This window comes from Tursiops truncatus, chromosome 1 (assembly GCF_011762595.2).
Source record: "Tursiops truncatus isolate mTurTru1 chromosome 1, mTurTru1.mat.Y, whole genome shotgun sequence".
Lineage (NCBI taxonomy): Eukaryota > Metazoa > Chordata > Mammalia > Artiodactyla > Delphinidae > Tursiops > Tursiops truncatus.
Window position 1 is genome coordinate 158,202,090 of NC_047034.1, and position 18,089 is coordinate 158,220,178.

Sequence of the window (18,089 nt, forward strand, 5' to 3'; positions counted from 1 at the left end):
TCACCTGAACAACTCTTCTAGACGCCAGAGACTGGTATTTGATGGATATTATATATTAAATAAAACCCATCAGCGTGGGATTATGTAGAAAAGCAATTTATTCCATTATAAGCACTTACACAGTTAGTCATGGAGAGTAACAGGCCTGCTGGTGAAACAGGTCACCCAAAATAGAGATGGTATCAAACTAGTGGTCAAGGACTAACTCCTTTAAAAAAAAAAAAAAAAAAAAAGCAACTCTTATCCAGGATTAATTTAATTTTAAAAACAAATACAAGCTATTGATTCGCTCTTCTCAATTTAACTGGACAGTCTACCTGTGGTATAACTGTCAGGTAAAAACATACATCTTTACAACTTGGTGGTCCCAAGTTTTTTTTTTTTTTTAAACCATTTCACAGAAAGGAAAGAAATAATATGAAAACAGCTCAAGAAATACACTAACAAGCAAAAATATATGGGGAAAGAGGAACACATTGTTTTGACTTAACTGAAGAAACTGAGAGGAGACTGGTCTGTGTAAGAAAATGTGTATCCTGTCAAGTTCCGTGTGAAGATTTTAGAGCAGGAATTTATATGACTTGAATCTCCCCTATTTCCTGAATAAAAATGACATCTTGTAGTATTTATACTTCATGGCTCAGACACCTACCTCACTTGGCTCTATTTCTTACTCACTCTAGCATTTACTTAAACGAGTCAGAAAAACTTGGGGATATAGCATAAGAAGAAAAATAACCACTCACAATATTCCCCTTTTTGTGGCTACTTTAGACCTCTGTTACTAGAAAATTCCTGAAGAAAATTTAAATATAAGTCTGTGGCTTTCCTGAATCAAGAAGCCCCCAGTTAATATTTAGAAAACACCTTCTGTTTGGACTAATAACATTGTTGATAGAACTTATTATAGAGGGATAACCAAAGTCTGTGTCTCAAAACCAGTGTTAAATCAATCTCAGGGTTGAGAAGAAAAGGGGAGTCTAAAATCACAAGAAGTGCAGACATTCTCTAGGATCCTTGTCCTTCTGGATCCACGCTTCCTTCAGGGTCTTCGTCATTATAAATGTTCTCTGCCTGCCAAAAACAAGAAAAAGAGAAAAGGATATTGAGTAAACATGAAAGTTACTTCTTGAAGTTAAAGTTTCAAATAGACGAGGCCAGGGAGACAGACTGTGGGGCATATACTCTGTTTTAACTATTCAACTCTGCAGTTGTTGGATGAAAGTAGCCACAGACAACCTGCAAATGGGTAAGTATAGTTGCATGCCAAATAAAACAGGCAGCTGGCCACAGGCCAACCCCCCGGATTAGGATAGTCCCTAAAAACTGAAGTATGGTTACCATTTGTCTTGATAATCAACCTTGAGTCTTTTAATCAGACAATTATTCGTAACAGTCAAAAAGTAAAAACAACACAAATGTCCATCAACTGATAAATGGACAAATAAAATGATACGTCCATACAATGGAGTATTATTTGGCAATAAAAAAAGTCAGTTACATATTGTATGATTTCATTTATATTAAATGTGCAGAATAGGCAAATCCATACAGAAAGTAGATTAATGGTTGCCTAGTACTGGGTGGACTGGAGGCAAATGGGAGGGATGGCTACTGGGTGTGGGGTTTCTTTCTGGGGTAACTGACTGTAGTGATGGTTGCACAATTCTGTGACTGTACTGCAAAACCCATGTTCTAAATCTCAATTTATAAATATTTTAAAAAGAGAAACTGTTCTTGCATAAAATAAACTCTACTTGTACGACTTGATGAAATACCCATATCCAAAAGCATCTTAAACACAGATACCACTTTCACTTGGGCAAAACTTACTGTTCTTAGTATCTACTATGCACTTAGTATCACTAGGGTAGGTGCTACAGAGGATGGGATAGTCTTAGCTTTCAATCTGACTACAGGGACAAACAATGTATACAATTATGTGAGTAGTCTGACAACAAAAGTGTGGTATCTTCTCCCCTGACACCAATGGGGTGTCCAACAACTCAGTTCAATCCTGATGTTGACCACCTGGAGGTAGCACTGTGACCAAGGGCTCAACCCCACAAGACTACCCTCACTTCAGCAGAGGCCAGTGTCAAGCCCTGAGTGCCCAGGCTACCCAAGTACTCCTGCCCAACTTGGCTATAAATTTTCTCACAGCCACCCCCACCCCCCAGGTTTGATGATTTGCTGGAATGATTCACAGAACTCAGGAAAGTGCTCTACTGGTTTATTATAAAGAGTATAACTCAGGAATGGCCAAATGGAAGAGATGCACAGGGCAAGGTGGGGATGGAGCACAGAGCTTCCACACCCTTTCTGGTGGCATTGATATATTCACCAACCCAGAAGCTCATGAAATCAAAAGCTTTTTATGGAGCTTTCCCAAGAGTTTTTATAGGGGCCCCCTTAAGTTACCTCCTTAGCCTAAACTCAGGTGAGGCCAAAAGCAGCTACTTATAAATAGCAATAGAGACTCCTACCACTCAGGAAATCCCAAGGGTTTTAGGAACTCTGTGCCAGGAACCTGGACAAAGACCAAATGCTTACTACTCATTATATCACAATAATTCTTAAAAACAAAGCAAAACAAAAACCCTCCCCCAAACGGAGTAAAGTAACAACCTGGACTGGAGGTGATGGCCTTGAAGGTGATGTAGCTTAATCTCCTACAACATTCCCATGACAACCACTAAAATACCTTTCACTGACAGACTATCTAAGGCAGCCCATTTCACTTTCTTGTTAGAACTCTAATTTTTTATATTAATTTTGTGTGGGTGTGTTACAAGGAAAAGGATAAAGTGGATTTTCTGTTAATACATGAAACAAATCCTTATTATAAAAAATTATAATACAGAAAGGTATAAAGAAGAAAACAAGAATTCTCTAAACATACCAACCACATTTTGGCAAATAGCCTTCTATTAAATAGTTACATATAATTAAACATAAGACTAGATACCCAAATTTTAATAAGAGGGATTCTATCATGCTGTTCTATAATTTGCTTTTTTCCTACTTATTAGCATATCATGAATAGCTTATAAAACTAAGTATACTTCATTCTGATACATAATATTCCGAAGTATTGATCCAGTATATAATGTGTTAATCTCATACGCCACAAATACTCCCATTTTATTTCTTTATTTTTGATTAATAGGGTTATTCCGTAAGAAAGTTATGAATATCAAAAACTTTTTTCCTCATGTTGAGCCAAACACTCACCTCTGGAGCTTCTTCCTGGCTCTAGATCTACTCTGAGACACCAAAAGTTTCTTTTGAATTATTTTCATTTATTAGGCTACTGTCACTTAAAAGTCATGCAGTTGTTTTGTAAATTGTGGTAAAAGACACATAACAAAATTTACCATCATAACCATTTTTAACTGTACAGTTCAGTGGCATTAAGTCCATTCACACTGTGTGCAGCTATCACCACCATCCATCTCCAGAAGGCAACTGTTTCCTGTATTGCTATATATCAGACATTACAGTTGCTTTTATTAAATTTCAAGTGCTCTGAAAATTCAAAGAAGGGTGATCACCTTCAATTGGGGTATAAAGGCAGGGAATGTTTTTGACATCTAGGTAAGTTTCATGAAGAAATGGTACTCTTTGATGCTGTGACTTTGCAGTAGGAACTGTGCTAGGCATGTTCATAAGTAATTTCAAGGGAATGATCATTCCTAAAGATTCGACTGCTAGCAAAGAGGGAAAAACAGGAGGCAAGCCAACAATTAGGAGGTTACTGCAATAGCCCAGCAAGTAGTAATGAGAACCTGACCAAAAAACTAGGTGTGGAATACAAACAGGAAAGTTGGTTATATCTGTTTGTAAGATGAGTAAAGACAGGAGAAGCATTGCAGAGATCAACAATATAAAATCTGATAAGTGAACCGCACCTAGAGGTGAATAGACAATAGAGGAAGACCTGAGTTTTCAGATCTAGTGAGCTGGGGAGACACTGAAGCCATATAGAAAACAAAAAGTCAGGAGGTAAGGGGAGTAAGGAAAGGAAGGAGAAAAGAAAAGATTAGTTTTGTTTAGTTGAGTTCGAGATACCAGTGAGACAACTTGATAAAGTTAAAGGGTAGGCAGCTGAAAATGATAATGTGCAGGCAAGTCACACTCGGGAGTAAACTGAACAGAGTTGCCAGTTGTACTGATGGAGTATATAAATATGAAGTGATACTAGGTCTCATTTATCTAAACTCGCCCAAATAAAGAAACACTTACCATTTGCCAAACTTGCATGATATTGTCTTCTGATACAGAACAAATCACCCAAGGTTCATTGGGATTCCAGGAGAAATCAGATATCTTGGCAGTGTGACCACCATGAATAAACTGAAAGAGGAAGGAAAACAGATGAAAAGCAGACAGAGGACAATAAATCACAAACTATTTCAGTTCTGCTCAACATCTGTAACATACCAACAATTCTGGTGGCCCATCTTCTGCATCTTCTGGGGATTGTTCCTCTCCAATTTTACTAGCACAAAAAGATTTTTAGAAGTTAAAACAGGGACTTCCCTGGTGGCGCAGTGGTTAAGAATCCGCCTGCCAATGCAGGGGACACGGGTTCAATCCCTGGTCCAGGAAGATCCCACATGCCGCGGAGCAACTAAGCCCACGAGCCACAACTACTGAGCCCACGTGCTGCAACTACTGAAGCCCTCACTCCACAACAAGAGAAGCCACCGCAATGAGAAGCCCGCGCACCACAACGAAGAGTAGCCCTCACTCGCCGCAACTAGAGGAAGCCCATGCACAGCAACGAAGACCCAATGCAGCCAAAAATAAATAAATTTAAAAAAAAGTTAAAACAGATTTACCTTGAGTAATTCTGGAAGTGTAAGAAAATAACTCCACAAAGAGTAATAATTAACAAGACTTACCTTAAATCCCAGACATTCAGTCTGCGATCAGTACCACTGGAAGCCAAAATAGTCTCATTGTGAGGTGACCACTGAACCTATACATAAGAAAAAAGCCATCAATTAGAAAATTGAGGGGAAAAAATCTAAGATTATATTTAACAATTTAACCCATTACTAGACCCAGGATATCAGCTCTTGTTCTATTTCATATTTTTGAAGATCTCATTTATTCTTATTGTCTAATTCCAGCTTCTAGCCAAATGTCATCCAGTGCTGACCTAAGAACTAAAGTACAGATCACACACAAAGTAATTATTTACCCAAGTACTTATAATGAATTCAGTATTACACATAGGACTGCAAAGACTATAATGTACTCCTCACAGTGCCCTTGCATTAAGCTTCCAACATAATGTAACAATTATTTCTTGAACTGAGTCAGAGGGCTTTGCATATGGAGCTTAATTAAACGGATGAGGCAGAAAACATGGAGTCAGTACTTTACGAATGAACTGTGAAATTAACAGATACAGCAAGTTATAAAGGATAAAGGAGTGGAAATAAGGGAAGAGACAAGCGTCAGGAACAAGGCAGATAAAATAATCAGGCACTAAGTTTAATATAGAAACAATGGAGGGAAAACAATCCCAATTCATACAGAGATCAGCATAGGCATAAAGATGATTTTTATTCTTATAGCAATGGGATAAGGCACAAGTGTGCCCACTCCCACATTCAGGTTTCCCTTGGGGTGGGGGGAGGAGCATTAGTTTCTCTCACCTGGAATATTTCATCCTTATGTGATTCAAAGGAATGCAACTTAAGTTTCAGATTTCTCAGATCCCACAAGGCAACAGTCTACATACAAAAATGAAAGCAAGTACAATCAATAAAATTTTTTTATCGAGAAAAAGAAAATCCATAACTAAAAGATCTCTGTGCATTCAAAAGAAGCCAGAGAGGGACTTCCCTGGTGGTCCAGTGGTAAAGAATCCGCCTTCCAATGCAGGGGACACGGGTTTGATTCCCGGGTCGGGGAACTAAGATCCCACACGCCGCAGGGTAAGTAGGCCCGTGCAGCGCAACTACTGAGCTCACACACCTCAACTAGAGAGCCATGCACCACAACTGGAGAAGAGAAAACCCGCGCGCCACAACGAAAGATTCTGCATGCCACAACTAAGACCCGACACAGCCAAATAAATAAATACTAACAACAAAAGAAGCCAGAGAAATCCACCCTGTTTTCTTGTAGAATAAATCACACTGACCTTGTCAGCTGATCCTGTGGCAAGAATGAACTCACTATAAGGATTGAAAGAAAGGCAGTTCACTTCAGCAGTGTGAGCATCAACTGAGTGGCTCGGTTTGGAAGTATTGTTTGAACGAGTATCCCAGCTTTAGTAAAAGAGAAAAAACAGGAAAAATGCTTGAAATGGGTAACTAAATATAAAACTTAGATAATATATTGAGAAAAAAATGGATTCTACTCACATCATAAGTTTCTGATCATCAGCAACTGACCCAAACAGAGACTCATGGAGCAGATGCCAGGAGACGTCTTCTACTACTGCTGTATGCCCTGTAAAGATGGTCTTCGCATCCACAACTTTTCCTTCCTTTGGAACAGCACTGATGTCCCATAGGCAGATAGTCTTAAATGAAAAATTAACTATTATATAAAAGGGTCTCACTTCCTGACACACCCCAGAGGAAAAAAACTGATATAACTAGCCCAGATTTGCTTCAAAATGTAAAGGATACGCACATGGTCATCTGAAGCACTAAGTAAGTGCCCACTGAGATTTGGGTTCCAAGAAAGCCCGTAGCCTTCCTTCTGATGTCCACGGAGACGCAAGTCTGGGTTGCACTCTCCAGAAGGGTCTACAAAGTAACAGACACATCAAGACTATCCAGTCCACCTCCTCTTTGGATCTACTAAGTATAATGGAATTTTTTTCAAGAGGTCTAAAGCTCTTACTTTTTATGAGACATACAGACCCATTATGACCAAACAGATAATGCTTAAGAGCTGCAGATTCTATCCTATGTAAAAAAGCATTTTTTCCCCATGTAGGGAAGAAGGATGAAGGAAGAGTACCCACACATATCAATACAAATATAAGATGTTAAGTTATACAAAGAATAACAAGCAATTAAAATTGAGAGAAGCAATGTATCCCCACAGTGACTCATCATTTGTATTTGAATCGAAGAGGGCAAGTACCTGGTTTAGAAGGATGTTTCGTATAGTCAAAAACAAGAACATCACTGGATGGAGTCTTTGTGGCAATGATGCAAGGGTTCTGGGGCATATAGCGTGCCCTGTTCACTTCTCCTTCATGGTTGATCTTGATTTCTATTTCAATTTTTCCACTAACCGAGCCAAAACCTCCAAATTCTGTAAATACAATAAATTAACTGCAAATGAGGACAAAGCAAGAGCTACTCTATGTCACTCAAAGTATGACACAGGCAAGGCTTTTAATCAACGAACTGGTGTAATACTAGAAGCGATCTAAAAATTTGTTAGCAGTATAAAGTGCGTTCACATTCCTTATTTCATTTGATTCTTAGCATAACCCTACAGCGTAGGGAAGAGTTATTATCTCCAAAAATTTTACACGAGGGCTTCCCTGGTGACGCAGTGGTTAAGAATCCGCCTGCCAATGCAGGGGACACGGGTTCGAGCCCTGGGCCAGGAAGATCCCACATGCCGCGGAGCAACTAAGCCTGTGCGCCACAACTACTGAGCCTGCGCTCTAGAGCCCGCGAGCCTAGAGCCCGCGCTCCGCAACAAGAGAAGCCACAGCAGTGAAAAGCCTGCGCACTGCAACGAAGAGTAGTCCCCGCTTGCCGCAACTAGAGAAAGCCCGCGCGCAGCAACAAAGACCCAACGCAGCCAAAAATAAAAAATAAGTAAATAAAAATTTTACACAAGAAAAGAGAAGCTCAGAGGACCTACATTAATTTGTTTATGGTGACTTGACTATGGCAGAACCTAAACTGAATCCCTATTTTTCTGATCCCTAGCCTGGTACTCTTTCAGCTATACCTGCAATGATTTAGGTAATAATATACCTAATAAGTATTACATTACTATCTAAAAGTAAGGAACACTATTGACTCCACTTCAAAAATTCTCACTAAGTGGCTTTCAAGCCTCACTTAAACTATCAAAAAAAATGTGCTCAATAAATAAAATCAAAGTTACTGTTTTAATGAATATTAAGTACACAGTGTGCTAGGTACTAAAGAGTCCCTTTTACTATTTATTTGAAACTCTAGTTTGGGATGACCTTTCTGAAATACCGTCACATCTTTCCTCACACCAGTGAAGAAAAACAGAGCCACAACAGCTGGTTCCACTTTCCTGACCTCCCACTTACACTTGCCAACCAGAGTCCTTGGTTGAAATAAACCAAGTAGGCAAGGGCTAGACAAAAACATTTTTTATTCATATTTGACTACTGTATGCACTTACAGAATTCTCCCAAGTACCATTATAAAATGTATAACAATATAATTTGTGATTATGTAAATCCTGGCAAAGCAATATTTAAACAAAGGTAGTTAATAAGTAGCCAAAGAATTACAGAAGGCAGCATGATAAGGTACCTGAGTAACAGTCAGGCCATGGCATAACTGACTCTGCCACTTACTATCTTGGTGGTTTTGGTGAAGGCCTTCAATTTCTGTGAACCTCAAACACCTTACCCATAAAACAAAGTTATGAAAGTAACTTGTAGATGAAAATGACACTCTGAAGGACAAAAATCTTTTCAAAAAGCAGAGACATAGTCGGGTAATATAATTAGCAGATAACTTTCAACCTCAAAATAACTTTATAAGTTGAAAAGCAGTGGTTTAAACAAGCTAAAAACCTAGAAACAGTTCAAAATAGACTCTAAAAGAGAAAAAACCCCAAACACATTAAACAATTTCCCCCCCAGAATTCTAGACCACAAGCATCTACATTGTAAAAATAGAAGGCATGATTAGGATATGTGATCTCAAAGAACTTTTAGTCCAAACACAGGGAGATAAGATAAGCACACAATTATAGATGACTATGACAGAAAAGAATAATTGCCAGAAAAGAGATACCAACAAGGAAAGAGCAATAGCTGGCATGGAGCCCACAGAGCAAGGGGTAATTGTTATATAATGTGGGTTATTTCAGTATCAGCTATATACTTCTAATCAGAGGCCCCCCCCCAAATGTAGTTGAAGTACAGTAATAAGAAATCAGCTTAGAGGATTCACAATTGAGATTTATGAAGATGAGGATTTATCTATTTAACAAATAGATTCCCCAAGTTGAAGGTGATACGCAAAAGGCCAAATCTGATGTAGGAAAGAAAGACTGAGGTAGAAATGTACAATAATTTGAATGACTATAAAGGTCTAACTATGTTGCCATTTTGTTTGCTTCTCTCCATATAAAATACCATTTAAAAAGACTGAGACTGGGGCTTCCCTGGTGGCGCAGTGGTTGAGAATCTGCCTGCTAATGCAGGGGACACAGGTTCGAGCCCTGGTCTGGGAGGATCCCACATGCCGCGGGGCAACTAGGCCCATGAGCCACAACTACTGAGCCTGTGCGTCTGGAGCCTGTGCTCCGCAAGAGAGGCCGCGATAGTGAGAGGCCCGCGCACCGCGATGAAGAGTGGCCCCCGCTTGCCACAACTAGAGAAAGCCCTCGCACAGAAACGAAGACCCAACACAGCAAAAATAAATAAATTAATTAAAAAGAAAAGTACCAATGTCACCGTGGATGTGAGGATTAAATTAGTCAATGCTTTTGAAAAAAAAAAAAAGACTGAGACACAACAATATAGTAAAAGTGTCTAGCCTGATGAATTTTTACATATGCATATATCCGGGGAACTACCACACAGATAAAAATACGGAACATCTTCAGCCCTCTCTTATCCTCCCACAAGGTACCACTGTGTCCCTCCCAACCAATGCTGCCTGACAAACTAGATAACCGGCATTCTAATTTCTACCACCGTACCGTTTTTTTGAGTCCATAAACATTTTGAAACTAAGAAGAATAAGTTGTAACGTCTTGAGTCAAATATTCCATTATTTCATCATGATTTAGTAATAGTTTATTATATATTGAGGCAAAAGACTAAAGATTACTTAAAAACAAAAACAAACGCCCCCCCCCAACCCATTCCCCAAATAAGTTGCTAAAAATAAATCTGTTGATATTTGAAGATCTTGGTAACAGAGTCTGAAGTAAACTTTTAAACCGAATCTATTTTCAGGCTTAAAATGTGACCATAGCCTGGCTGAATCTAATATAAACACACACATTCTTTTTAATGTCAAAACAAGCCTAAGCCAGTTTTTAGTTCTTTCTCTTTGAAAGTTTAATGATCTTTTGAAGCTGTCTGCCACCAAGTACCTCAAACCAAATGGGGTCAAGTAGAAGGTAATCAATTACAATAGTTCAATCTGAGAGTCCAGGACATTTCATCTGAGAGCAAGGAGGGACTAGGAAGCTATCTATCTAACAACAACCCAAGAAGCTTTAAGAGATATTAGTATATCTACTTCCAGCACTGTTGAGACCACATGGAGAGCACCTGCCCCGCTTCAAGCACCAAGCTTGTTCAGTCATCCGAGGGTGATGTGAAGGACAAAGGAGAGGTAAAAGTAAGAGAAAAGGAAGGAATGGGAGCTGATATGCTATGTAACCTTTGGGCAAGTTACAAAACAACTGTAAGCATCGGTTTCCTTGTGAGGATTAAATAGGGCGAAATACAGTCATACAAATGTATCATACATATTACTGGTATTTTTCATAGTTCCTCTATTATTATTAGTAAGGGGGATAAAGGTATCATCAGAACATAAAAGTAAATTGGTTTGATGCCACTCAAAAAATTCAGTTACCAGAAAGACTGGAGTGTATGTTAAAAGATGCCATTTCAAAAGCCAGGGAAGACTTATATGAGGAATCTAAAAAAGAATACAAATGAATCTATATACAAAACAGAAACAGACTCACAGACATAGAAAACAAACTGATGGCTACCAAAGGGGAGGGGTTGGGGGGATAAACTAGGAGTATGGGATTAATAGATACAAACTACTATACATAAAATAGATAAGCAACAAGGATTTACTGTATACTCAATATCTTGTAGTAACCTATAACGGAATACAAAAAAATCCAAAAAAACCCCCCAGACCTAATGAATCACTATGCCGAACACCTGAAACACAATACTGTAAATCAACTCTACTTACAACAAAAACAGTGAAGAAAATGGATTAGTCAGCAAATGGCATTAAAAGAAATTGCTAACCACTTAGAAAAAAGCTCAGATTCCTATTTCATCCCTAAAACCAAAACAAATACAAGGAAGATTAAAGTTTTAATAGTCAAAACACAAAAGTACCAGAAAACAACAGCTAACTATTTTAAAATCTTGGAATGAAGGCCTTTCAGTGAATGACAAAATCGGAAGGACACCAGAGGAAAGCTGGATAATTTAAAATTCATAGCTTCTAAACAAAACAGGACTCAAAATTATAAAATAAAGAGGGAAAAAATTACCTATAACCTATTAGTTAGGGATAACTTACCTTATATAGAGAGATAACTCAAAAGAAAAAATGAGCAAAAAACATAAATAGGCAGCTCAAGAGAGAGACAGACAGACAAATATTTTAAAATAGGTCCAACATTACGAATAACTTAAAAAGCCAAGTAGGGAATTCCCTGGCAGTCCAGTGGTTAGTACTCTGTGCTTTCACTGCTGAGGGCACGGGTTTGATTCCTGGTCAGGGAACCAAGATCCTGCAAGCAGTGTGGTGCAGCCATTAAAGGAAAAAAAAAAAAAAAAAAAAAAGCAAAGAGTGTAGTATTACATTCAATGTTGGCAAAGGCATGCAGAAACAGACATCAATACATCTGCTATTGGTGAAATTGTGAATCTTTCTTTGGAGGGCAACTTAGCAGTACCAATTATAATTGAAAATGTTCTTGCCACTTGATTAACATTCCACTTAATCATTCTACAGCAAAACTATGCAAGATACATGTACAAGAACTGTTTTTGAAGCCAAAAGATTGGAAACCACTTAAATGTTAATTGAGGGATGGTTAATTATAGTATAGTATACAGCCATCAAAAAGGAGGCACATCTCCATATGCTCACACAGAAAGATGTCCAAGATACACCAGGCCAGGAAACTGTATTTTATGCTGTATTCCCAGTACCAAGAAAAATTGCCTGGCATACAGTAAGTACTTAATATATTTGTTGAATGAGTGATCCAATAAATGGGATAGATAAACCATTCAGAAAACTATCAATCAGAAAGCGATCCATAAGGGATAGATTTACAGGGGGAGGAGGGTTCACAGTATTTTATATTTGCTTCAATTTTTTTTTTTTTTTTTGGCTGCACTGTACAGGCTTGCCCAATCTTAGTTCCCTGACCAGGGATCCAACCAGGGCCCCCACAGTGAGAGCATGGAGTCCTAACCACTGGACCAGCAGGGAATTCCCTGCTTTATTAAAGATGATTTATTATATTACCAATCAGAATATTTGCTTTATGTCTAAATAACCAAAAGTCCTATTTAAAGACAATTTATTTAATAAAAAGGAAACAGGCTCAGAGAGGCTAAATGATTTATCCTCAAACCACACAGCTAGTGAGCAGCTCAACAGGGTCTCAAGCCCATCTTCTGATTCTTTTTTTTTGATGTGGACCACTTTTAAAGTCTTTATTGAACTTGTTACAATATTGTTTCTGTTTTATGTTTTGGTTTTTTGGCCGCAAGGCATGTGGGATCTTAGCTCCCCGATCAGGGATCAAACTCGCACCCCGTGCACTGGAAGGCGAAGCCTTAACCACTGGATTGCCAGGGAAGTCCCAGTCTTGATTCTTAAGTTCAGTGTTTTATCCCCTCAATCACTGATGCCTACCTAGAGAATAACTCTGTAGTAACCATATCCTATAGTTCACACACTTGGGTCAGTGACACAAAATCATGTTTGCTGACCTTTATCCTAAGGACTTATTTTGCATTCTATATTACCCTAAGCTAAATATGGAATGATCAAAAGAGTAACTATACATTACAATCCTGGCAAGTAACTGGAACCCAAAATATCTTAGATAAAAGAATGGATTCTGCTAATCAGGAGAAATCTAAGATAAAAAACATTAAACATTCATTTTTGGCACAAATCTCAATACTGAGAGCCTATCTTCTACCTCCCAGTAATAATTTGAGTTCAAGGACAACAATAAAGGAAACCCACTCATTTCTATCTCTTCTGAAAGGGAAAAAGTATTTCATGAACAGTTAAGCCCTTAGGATATCTCCTAAAAATAGGATATAATTAAACACTCAATTTTTATGTACTATATAGCAAATGCCATGGTTAAGTCATTTATACCACTTAAACCCGGAAAGTGTAATTTAAGCCAGTGTTTTTCAACCTTTTTTTTCCATTATTGCCCCTGTAAGGAACCTTGTAGGACATTTTTTCTGATACCTTGATGAAATTCCTGTGTATTTGTTTATGCCTGCTATGTATTTCTGTGCTTTAAACAGTTCAAAGAATAAGATTGTTTTCACACACACACCCCTCTGAGAACCAATTTTCACTCCCGCAGGGGCAGTATCTCCCATGTTGAGAATGCAAGCATGCGTAGCAGTAATATATGGTGGATTTCTGCTTCTTTCAATTCTAGAAATTTCCCCACCACCAAATTTAGTTGAAGAAAGTTTACAGAAAAGGTACAGAACCAAGTATGTGTTAAATATGTCTTCTGACATCTAATATCTATACTGCAAAATCAGGCTTTCCAAAGCTTAGTTATCTTGTTCCTAACTTGAGAGACTACTTTATCAAACTGTACACACTCTTTATTATAATTTAGAGATATGAAAAATATAACCCATATATCATTCTTTCCTTCACCTTTAAGATTCCTACCTCCTTTTTCACTGTCGTAGTGTGAAGCATCAAACTGAGCATCATCGTTAGGGAGCTGCACACTGGCTATCACAAGGTGGTTTTGTTCATCTGATGTGTGTGTCCCCAGGACAAGTCGATGAATACTGAAATCTTTCCCTTCTGGTCTATAATAGGAATATATGGTCAGTATTCAAATCAGTACACTAAGAGAGACTACAAAGTCAGTGACATACATGTATGCACAAGGCACTATTACAACCAGGTTTTCAGAGGAAGAAGTCATTAAGAGCCATAGTTCCTACTTTTCACATATCTTCCATAGAGCTGAGTATAAGGACCGCAGAACACTTAATTTCATAATTATTAACTTAGCCAAATATTTACAATTACTTTGAGGAAAAAGTCTGATGGAATAAAATACGAATTAGCTACTCACCCTTTACAAGGAGTTGGAGGGAAAGAAACCAATTGGTGGGTATACTACCACTTTAGGTTACTTCATTAGGTTAATGTCATTAAAAGGAAAAGGAAGTAACATCAGGTAAACTAACTGTTCAAATACTACTGAAGCACAAAGATAATTAAGATGTGATCCATATCCTCAAAAAACCAGGGACAATTAAACAGTCATATACACAAACATTTTAAACACAAGTCAACTTATAATTCATGAAAAGTACCCAAGAACATGGAAATTTAGATACGAAAGATTAGTTCTGGAATAAAGGACACGTTCTTAGCAGAAGTGTTACCTGAGCAGGTCTCAAAATGAGAGATAATCTAGAAGAGGGGGACAAGGGCTTTGGAAGACAGTATTCTAAGGGAAGTAAGCAAAGGGAAGATTACAAAGTGCCAGACACCACGTTAAGCATTTCACATACCTCATTATCACTTAAACACCATAACAACACTCTGAAGTACTATTCTAATTTAAAGATGGTTTGGGAAAATTAAGCAACTTGCCTAAGATCACAACTACGAACTAACAGAACTAGAACTGAAGTCCAAATCTGACTTTGAATGTGGGAAAACAAAGTGAGAGAGAAGGCTAGAAAGCAGATAAAAGTCAGACTCTAGGGTACTGAATGCCAGCTTAAGGCATTCTGGACTCTTTACTGTAAGGAACAAAGAACCATGGAAAATTTATAAGGGACATAGCATCATCTGAGTTACCTCAGAAGGATTAATTTAACAGTGTAAAGCAGAGGTTCTTCAAGCGTAGTCTCAGGAACAATAGCATCAACATCATCTGGGAACTTCAGCATGCAAATTCTGAGATCCACTATAGACCTACTCAATCTGAAACTTGGGGGGAGGGATGGTTTGTGGTGCTCAACAATCTGTTCTGCAGGGAATTCCTTGGTTGTCCAGTGGTTAGGACTCAGCGCTTTCACTGCCATGGCCCAGGTTCAATCCCTGGTCAGGGAACTAAGATCCCGCAAGCTGCAAGGCGTGGTCAATTGAAAAAAAAAAAAAATCTGTTTTACAATCCCTCCAGCTGATTATGATGCCTGTTAAAGTTCTAGAACCCATGGTCTAGATGGGAAAGATGCTACACAAGAATTGATCAGGGCTTATAAATGGACTGTCAAGTGGATAAAGGGGGAAAAACCTAAAAAATGTCAAACCAAAGTCAACTATGAAAAGGAGAAATGGGAACAATAGAAAAAGTTGGGTTGGGACCTCCATGGAAAAAATATACTCAGTTTGAAATATGTCATGTTGGGAAAGCCAATAAAATACTCCAGATAAGACAGCTGAAAATTCAGGTAGCGCTCAGAAGTTGGATCTGGAGATAACTCAACAGAAATTCCTCTGCACAGAGTTAATAGGTGTCTACATGTCACATGGGAAAAAAACAGAGGAAAGATAAGAGGGCTGTCAACATAAAGTTGGGGATACCTGCATTTAGAAAGTTAAAGACTCAGAGCAAGTGAGGGAGGGAAGAATATTACAAAACTATGATTGTATGGTTTTTTGTGTTTAGAAACAAAATATGAATAAAAAAGAACACACACACAGTAAACAGTAGACATTAGAGATAGTTGCTTAAAGGACCCCTCATTCTAAAAAAATAAATAAGTAAATGACATTGTTATTCGAGCAGAATACAAAAAAAAAAAAAGGGGAAGGATATTTGGACCAATGTCTAATACTGCAGAAAGATTTATTTACCTCAATTCATAAAGTAGAAAGCTACTAAGACTACAGCACAGATTTCAGCCTTGGGTTATTTAGTCTTAATTCACTGCTTTCCAAACATAGCTAATCACATTATATGGAAAGATTTTCTAGAATGACTTAGTAGGTATGCGGTGGCCAATATTTGGGATCCTCTGGTCCAGTATCATTTAGCACATGTCTACAGTAAATCTGGAATCACCATTCAACTATTCTCAAGTATCCTGCCGCAAGTTCCTAAGTGGTTTGAACTGAGAACTCCTGACAGAAATGACTCCACTTATCCTGAACTCAAGTAATTCTGATGATCAGCTGAATATGGGAACTCCTGGTCATGATAAACCAGCTTCCAGCTCTAAATTTCTAAGTACTTATTAACATACTTAGGACAGATGTTGCCATTTTTTAAAAAAATGCCAATGTGAAGGCAGCAGGCTCATTCTTAAGTTATTAATAACATTTATATAAAACTTGTTGAGCTGAAACGTAGCCAAATAACCGCAATTCGCAAATACCTTGACTTCTAAAGACCTGAGTTTTGAAGGAATTTACTTACTTAGTACACTTATAGAATTTCTAAATGTTCTGAATGGCAGGTACCATGTCACATTCATCTTTGCATTAACCAGCTACTACCAATGACTGTGAGATTCAAATTTCTTTTGTTGAAAGAACTGGACTCATCTTAACACTTTTTGAAAGCTGACAAATTTTACATAACTGTTTGGTCAACTATAGTTATAATACAGCTATTCAATTCAGAATCAGATAAAGAAGACAACATGTTTTCTCTTATCAAGTAAACTGCAAAGTTGTTTTACATTTTGCCTTTTTTGGCCTAGAAAAAAAATGTCACCACTAGGTTCTGATCACGTGCCCGCTACGGGTGACTGGAGAAAAGAAAAACAGGGAAAATCGATGCAAGAAATCTACACCGAGAACACAACAAAATAACGTTCAAAAGATTCCTATCACCTGGTTACATCAGGAAGCCACTGTGCAGTTAGGCTGGGCCACTCCAGAGCATGGGTCATCACCAAATCGTAAAGAAAAGGAGTGTTCTTTTTCCATATTTTGTATTCTTCATTGATCACACGTTCTTCTACTGCGTCATCAAAGGCTGCTAAAACATTAAAAACAAATTTAAGTTAGCGACCACAAATGGAAACCGAGTAGACACTTTCAAAGCTACCGGCACGGCTCCAGAATCCCGATTCTGAAATGGAGGTTTGTCTAAATCTCCCCGAGGCGCAGGCACCAACACCGCTCTCCAGCTTCACGGGGCCTAACTGCTGGGGTCATCCCGGCCAGACGCCGTTAGCCGTTCGGGCGACGGCGTCGGCAGGAGAACAGAACCCGCGAGGAGGGCCGAACACCGACCCCTGCGGGTAGCGAGCGCTGCAGAGAGGACCCGGAGAGAGACAGGTAGACCGACAGGGAGCGCGGGGAGGGACCAAACACCCGCCGGGGCCCCCACCGCCACCCTCCCGCCGCTGCGCCGGGCCTCCGCTCCCGAGGAGCTGGCGCGCCGTTAGCCCTCCCCGCGGGGCGATTTCTCCTCACGCCTGCGATGGCGGGTACGGCACTCAGCAGAGTCCGGCCTGTCCTCACTGTTAGGCCGTGTCGAGGCCGCTACGCAAGCCCGGCACCCCCGCTCTCCTGTGGCCGCCCTGGCACCCTCACCTTCCTTGTCGGCCATGGCGGGCAGGCAAGCCGGGGGGGATCGGGCTGAGCTTTGCGAGAGGGGCGGGGAGGCTGCAGGCGCTCGCTCTGCGCGCGCGGCCTCTATTGTTTCCTGCTGCCCCTGAGTGAGGGCCGACTCGCGCACCTTCGCGCCAACACCGGCCAATCGGAGCGCGCCGAGCGGCGATGTGGGCGGGGAAGCCGCGTTCGTAGCCTATCCAGACGCGCGGAGTCGCTTGCCGCGGGGTCGAAGCGCGCGCTCCTCCCCTGCCCCCACACTGCCGGGAGCCGACTTCCTTCGATTGCGCGCGCGCGGGGTTGGTGAGCTTGCGCCTCTCGAGGTCACGTGAGAGGTTTAGTCCGCACGCTCCTGGG

General features: G+C 39.6%; 1 protein-coding gene across 2 annotated transcripts; it reads right to left on the reverse strand.

The window, feature by feature from the left end:
* Positions 1–80: 80 nt before the first annotated feature.
* RBBP4 (RB binding protein 4, chromatin remodeling factor) lies at positions 81–17,871 on the reverse strand. 2 transcript variants are annotated; one of them, XM_004324489.3, is made up of 12 exons: positions 17,715–17,871; positions 17,007–17,154; positions 13,869–14,014; positions 7,117–7,290; positions 6,658–6,773; positions 6,384–6,544; positions 6,161–6,287; positions 5,670–5,747; positions 4,908–4,984; positions 4,444–4,501; positions 4,246–4,356; positions 81–1,074 (listed from the first exon to the last, which is right to left on the reverse strand). In XM_004324489.3, exons 1-12 carry the CDS (start codon positions 17,728–17,730, stop codon positions 1,009–1,011), a joined length of 1,278 nt encoding a protein of 425 aa, XP_004324537.1. In that variant the 5' UTR covers positions 17,731–17,871; the 3' UTR covers positions 81–1,008. The 2 variants fall into 2 exon arrangements, with proteins under 2 accessions (XP_004324537.1, XP_073648744.1); XM_073792643.1 differs by having other exon boundaries at positions 17,595–17,745.
* Between the last annotated feature and the right edge of the window lie 218 nt (positions 17,872–18,089).